The sequence below is a fragment of the Charadrius vociferus genome, unplaced genomic scaffold, assembly GCF_000708025.1.
Source record: "Charadrius vociferus isolate BGI_N301 unplaced genomic scaffold, ASM70802v2 scaffold601, whole genome shotgun sequence".
NCBI classification, from domain to species: Eukaryota; Metazoa; Chordata; class Aves; order Charadriiformes; family Charadriidae; genus Charadrius; species Charadrius vociferus.
Window position 1 is genome coordinate 268060 of NW_009646615.1, and position 4706 is coordinate 272765.

The window sequence follows — 4706 nt, forward strand, 5'->3', positions numbered from 1 at the left end:
GCAATAAAAGCAGCCTTTCCCTAAAGAGAATCAATCAGCTATCAAACTGCATTTCCTTTCTCAAACAGAGATCAGATGCTGTACAAGAAAGCACAAAAGACATTACAAAACAGCCTTCCCACAATGAAAGCTTCTTCCTAATTCTCTATAATTAGAATGACTTTTGAATGAGAAACAGCCTGTACAATTTGTGCAGCCTGAGAGACTTCCTGCTCCAAGGAGCTATGGAATAATAACCCAGAGTGGGCTGCATCAAACCTTCCCCTGCAGAATTAATTTTGTCTCTTGGACATCAATGAGAGTTTTGTGATGGATTCATAGAGTAGTTGGGCAGAGGCGAACACAGTCATAACACAGTTTGCTCTTGGTCTAACTGAGGCTGACCTACGAATTTTCACACCTAGACAGTTTCTGGTAGAGCAAGACACGCTTTTTCGGTCTCCAGTGTTTTCCCTTGGCTTCCTTCTGACCCTGGTGACAGCTGCATGTCCTGCATTGGTCCCAAACCCAAATGCTGACTGACGCCAGCTGGCAAATCAGGAGTTTCATGCTGAAATGCTACTCAATTTGCATCAACATTGGAGCCTTTGAAAATTTTGCTTGCTGTATTATGTTTGCACCACCATTTATAGGGAATGGGAGGAAAAGACACTGTTGTTTCAAAACAAGTATTATTCAATGTTTATTAAAAACAGGCTATTTCACCCATTCATATACCCTCAAAGGCAGTTTAAGCCTTCTCTAGACATAAATGCCTTATACAACTAAATAATCCACAGTTAATAGATGTTTCTTTTTAGTGAGTATTTTGAATTAGTGCCAAATGTAAAGAATGTCTGTACTTATGTTGCCCAAAAGAAATGTGAAATGAGAGAGCTTTGTGATTTTTTTTTTAATTTAACCTGCTAGTTGAGTTATATGCATACTGTGGCAATGCCATAGTCTGGGACAGTGAAATTATATTAAAGAAAAGCTTTGTTTGCTAAGAATGATATTAGGCCACTGGAGACATAAGTGATGGGAAAATTGACCGAAAATACCTCTGATTATTTTAATTTTGTACTTTGATTACTGCATTAGACCAAGCTTCCAGTCCAACAAGTGCTCATTTTGCCTTCAGAACAAAAGATTTTGATGAAGGATTTTTCTAATAATGAGTCATTGAAGATTATTATTTTTAAAAAAAATCTGTCCCACTTGCTGATTTTAATGGGAGACAGAAATGAGTAGCTTTTTATCTTTTACCATTTCTGTTGCTTCTGATATCCACCAGTGACTTTACTTGAGCACAAAAACTGCTTAGCTATGCAAATAAGTTATGGGACTCAAAACACATAGAGAAGACATAGTTTAAGCTGTGGTCCTCAGAGTAACAAGTTACAACAAGGTAACACAAGATAACACAGGAATGAGCTAATGCCAACAGGGACGAATCACTTCTTGACTAGGGGGATGGGAGCAGGGGGAAGTGTGCTTGCCAGAAGGTAACCTAAAGTAACCTAAGACTAATTAGCCTGGTGAAAATCATACCCCTTGGAGGAGACCTTATATGCTGATGTCAGACCATTTGTATAATGAACTAGCCACTAATCAGAGCATGCGCAGGAGGGCATCAATTATATAATCAAAAGGTGACCAATGACCAAATTTTGTGTAACTTTTTCTTTGTTGTAAACTGTATAAAAACCTACAACCCCTCTGAAGACGTGTGCTGGCTTTGTGAACTATCGCCTGGCACCCCTTTCTGTACAGAACTGCATTACAGGTTAGAAGGTGGATCTTGTGCTCACTGACTCCTGCAGACCAGGCACAAACCTAAACCCTGATTAAGGGACAACAAAACGAAGTTTGTAACTTACTCCTATGCTGCAAAGGCTCCAGCAACTTCTAGAGCAACTGCAAAGGATGGTCTACATTATGGCACCTACTTCATGACTATTTTATCCTTTGCTGTAGTTCTTGCATGTGCTTAATACTTTCACCGATCTCCTGATACCCACCATGTACCTGGTAGCCCTTTGCTTCTTTTCAAATGAGGAAATTCTGCCCCCTGCAGGGTCTAGTAACATCTTGTTCATGCAAATGGAGTAGAAGACAGGGATAAGAAAGAGGGTCACCATGAAGGTTGTTAGAGGAATGTCATCCTAAATTTCATTTCCTTAGACTTTTCAGCTTTTCTTAATGTCTTTGACTTTTGTTCTTCCAATGCAAAAACAAATCTAGATCTTCAAAATTCAAAACAATGTGGCAGTTTTCACTACGACTTTATTATTATACATTAGCAAGGACGTAAGATTCATAGACAAGTGTTTGCGTCACTGTTTTACTTTGATGGGCCCATTGTTTCCCATCTCACCCACCACGATCCAGCTCTGGAAGCAGGTTTCAGAGCTCCTTGAGAGACACAATATTATGAATTCTGCCTTTTGTATACAATGATAATCTCAGTCTGTTCATTTAAGTAAAACTCCAGCTGGAAAAGCAAATACACTATGTGGCAAATAATAAAAAAAAAAAGAAATGCTTAATACTACATTTTTGAAGTAGTCTATTTTCTGTACAAGGCTAAATAACTTAAAAGTCAAAACCAAAAATCATCTGCTCCACTGCTCCTTGTACTTGCTCTCTCTCTGCTTTTTAACCGTAACATGTCTAGGACACTGCGGGCATATATGTCTCGCAAATTAACATTGATATTTGAATCGCTGGATGAGTTCTTCGTGAGTTTCTTTAAAGCTTCACGCTGCCGAAGAGCAGCTTCTTTTATCTTCAGTGTAAAGTAACAGGCAGAAAAACGGTCATTTATTATAGCTATTGGCAAAGCCAAAACCAGTATTCCTGATAGTATACAGATAAAGGCCACTACCTTACCAATGGTAGTGTCTGGTCTAATGTCACCGTAACCAACAGTTGTCATGGAAGTTGTCGCCCACCACCAAGCACCAGGCACGCTTGTGAAAGTTGTGCCCGGCACGCCTTGCTCAACAAAGTACTCCACAGTGGAAAATATAGAGATTCCCACAGAGAGGAAAAGCAGCAAAAGGCCAACCTCCTCGTAGCACTGGGCGATAGTCATCCCAAGAGACCGCAAGCCTGAAAGACAAGAAATGTTGTCAGTAGGCTGATTCACGTAGCTGCCATCACAACTTCACAAAACATCTCGTATTTGAAAGCTGACTGCCTTATGTTTTACTAGCTGACTGCTAGTGAACATGCCTTAAGAAAAAGGGGTGCTGCTCTCAACATGACTGGGAGAACATGATTTAAAGAAATAGATTAAAATGTCAGACTGAACCACTGGCATCACTGTTTCCTTAATACAGAGCACAGAAATTTGCCTCATTACTTATTGTTTGAAATACGTATGCATATGATTTAGAAAAACAAACCAATCTTGATTTAGTAATTGGCTATAACAGAAGATCCAGCACATTTTTTAATAAGTTATCTAAATAACCATCGTTGTGATTTAACCCCAGCCAGCAATTAGGACCACACAGCTGCTCACTCAATCCCTGCTTCACTTTGGACCAAGCAACCCTTAGTTACCAAATCTGTGTTCCCAGGGTGCCTAAAGCCCAATTCAGTCACTCAGTACCTTTTCCTTTGCTTGGGACTGTTTTCAATCCTTTTATAGCTCTCATAGCCTCTCTTTGACCTCTCTTACCCCCCCCCCCAACCTATCAATATCTTTATCTGTAGACATCAAAACAAATGCAGCATTCCAGCAGCAGCTGCATTTGTGCCAAAACTGGAGATAGCAAAGCCTCCCAATGCAGACATGATATTTTCCTGTTAATTCACCGATATACTGTGTCAGTCCTATTGCCCATGAGCTGCACAGAGAGTTTGTATAGAGCTGACCGGTCTCCATAACCCCCTCATTCCTTTTAGAGCTGCTGCCTCAAAGTTAGACTGCCCGACAAAGCAAGCAGGAAAGTAAATCCAATAACAATGCAATGGATAAATGTTGTACATATAAACAAAGAAGGAAGATAACAGGGTACCAACTCAGCTGAGACACATAGGAGACTGAAATTATCTTTTGAATCACAAGTGATTTTGGACGGGTTTTTAATGCTCTTCTTTAAAAATGTACCATGTTTTCTTTAATAGATGAGAAAAACACAATGCTTATGAATTACCCTTCATGGGGTATGCTTCTATCTAAACCAGTGTTTGCAAAATAGCTTATTGGAGCTCTGCCTCTGCTTGCAGACTTCATATGCTCATTAGGGTAACAAGCAATTTGATTTGTTTTTCTTTCCTCAATCTCAAACTACAGGATGTTAACATTTATTCTTGCTTTTGGCTCTTTCTTTTCTCCTTCAGGTCTAATGCTTTAGATTTTAGGTTTTAAAGATTTTATTTATGTACAGCAAACGGTGGAAGTACACACTAGAGTTTACAGGGAGTGTTTCCTTTTTCAATGTTTTCTTCTAAGAACTCCATTTAAGGAGTTGCCCATATCCAGGCTTTATATCACTATAACTATGATCTGTTGGTTAGAAGGTTTATTACAATTATATAATTTAAATCTAGAACACAAAGGGAATACAATATATCAGTGCAATCTTTTCTCTGTTAATATGACTGCCTCCACATTTTCAAAATGCACTAAGGTAAGCAGTGTAAAAGCTGTGTGAGACAATTGCAAGGATCCAGATCAAACACTTATCTTCCAAGGAAGTTACTATCATCAATTG

At 39.1% G+C, this 4706-nt stretch overlaps 1 protein-coding gene across 1 annotated transcript in view; it reads right to left on the minus strand.

Annotated features, from left to right (window-relative positions):
* Positions 1-2248: 2248 nt before the first annotated feature.
* KCNV1 (potassium channel, subfamily V, member 1) overlaps positions 2249-4706 on the minus strand; it is a 10888-nt gene continuing 8430 nt past the window's right edge. The window contains 1 exon segment of the mRNA XM_009887930.1: positions 2249-3093. Coding sequence (XP_009886232.1) covers positions 2582-3093 — 512 coding nt within the window. The 3' untranslated portion in view covers positions 2249-2581.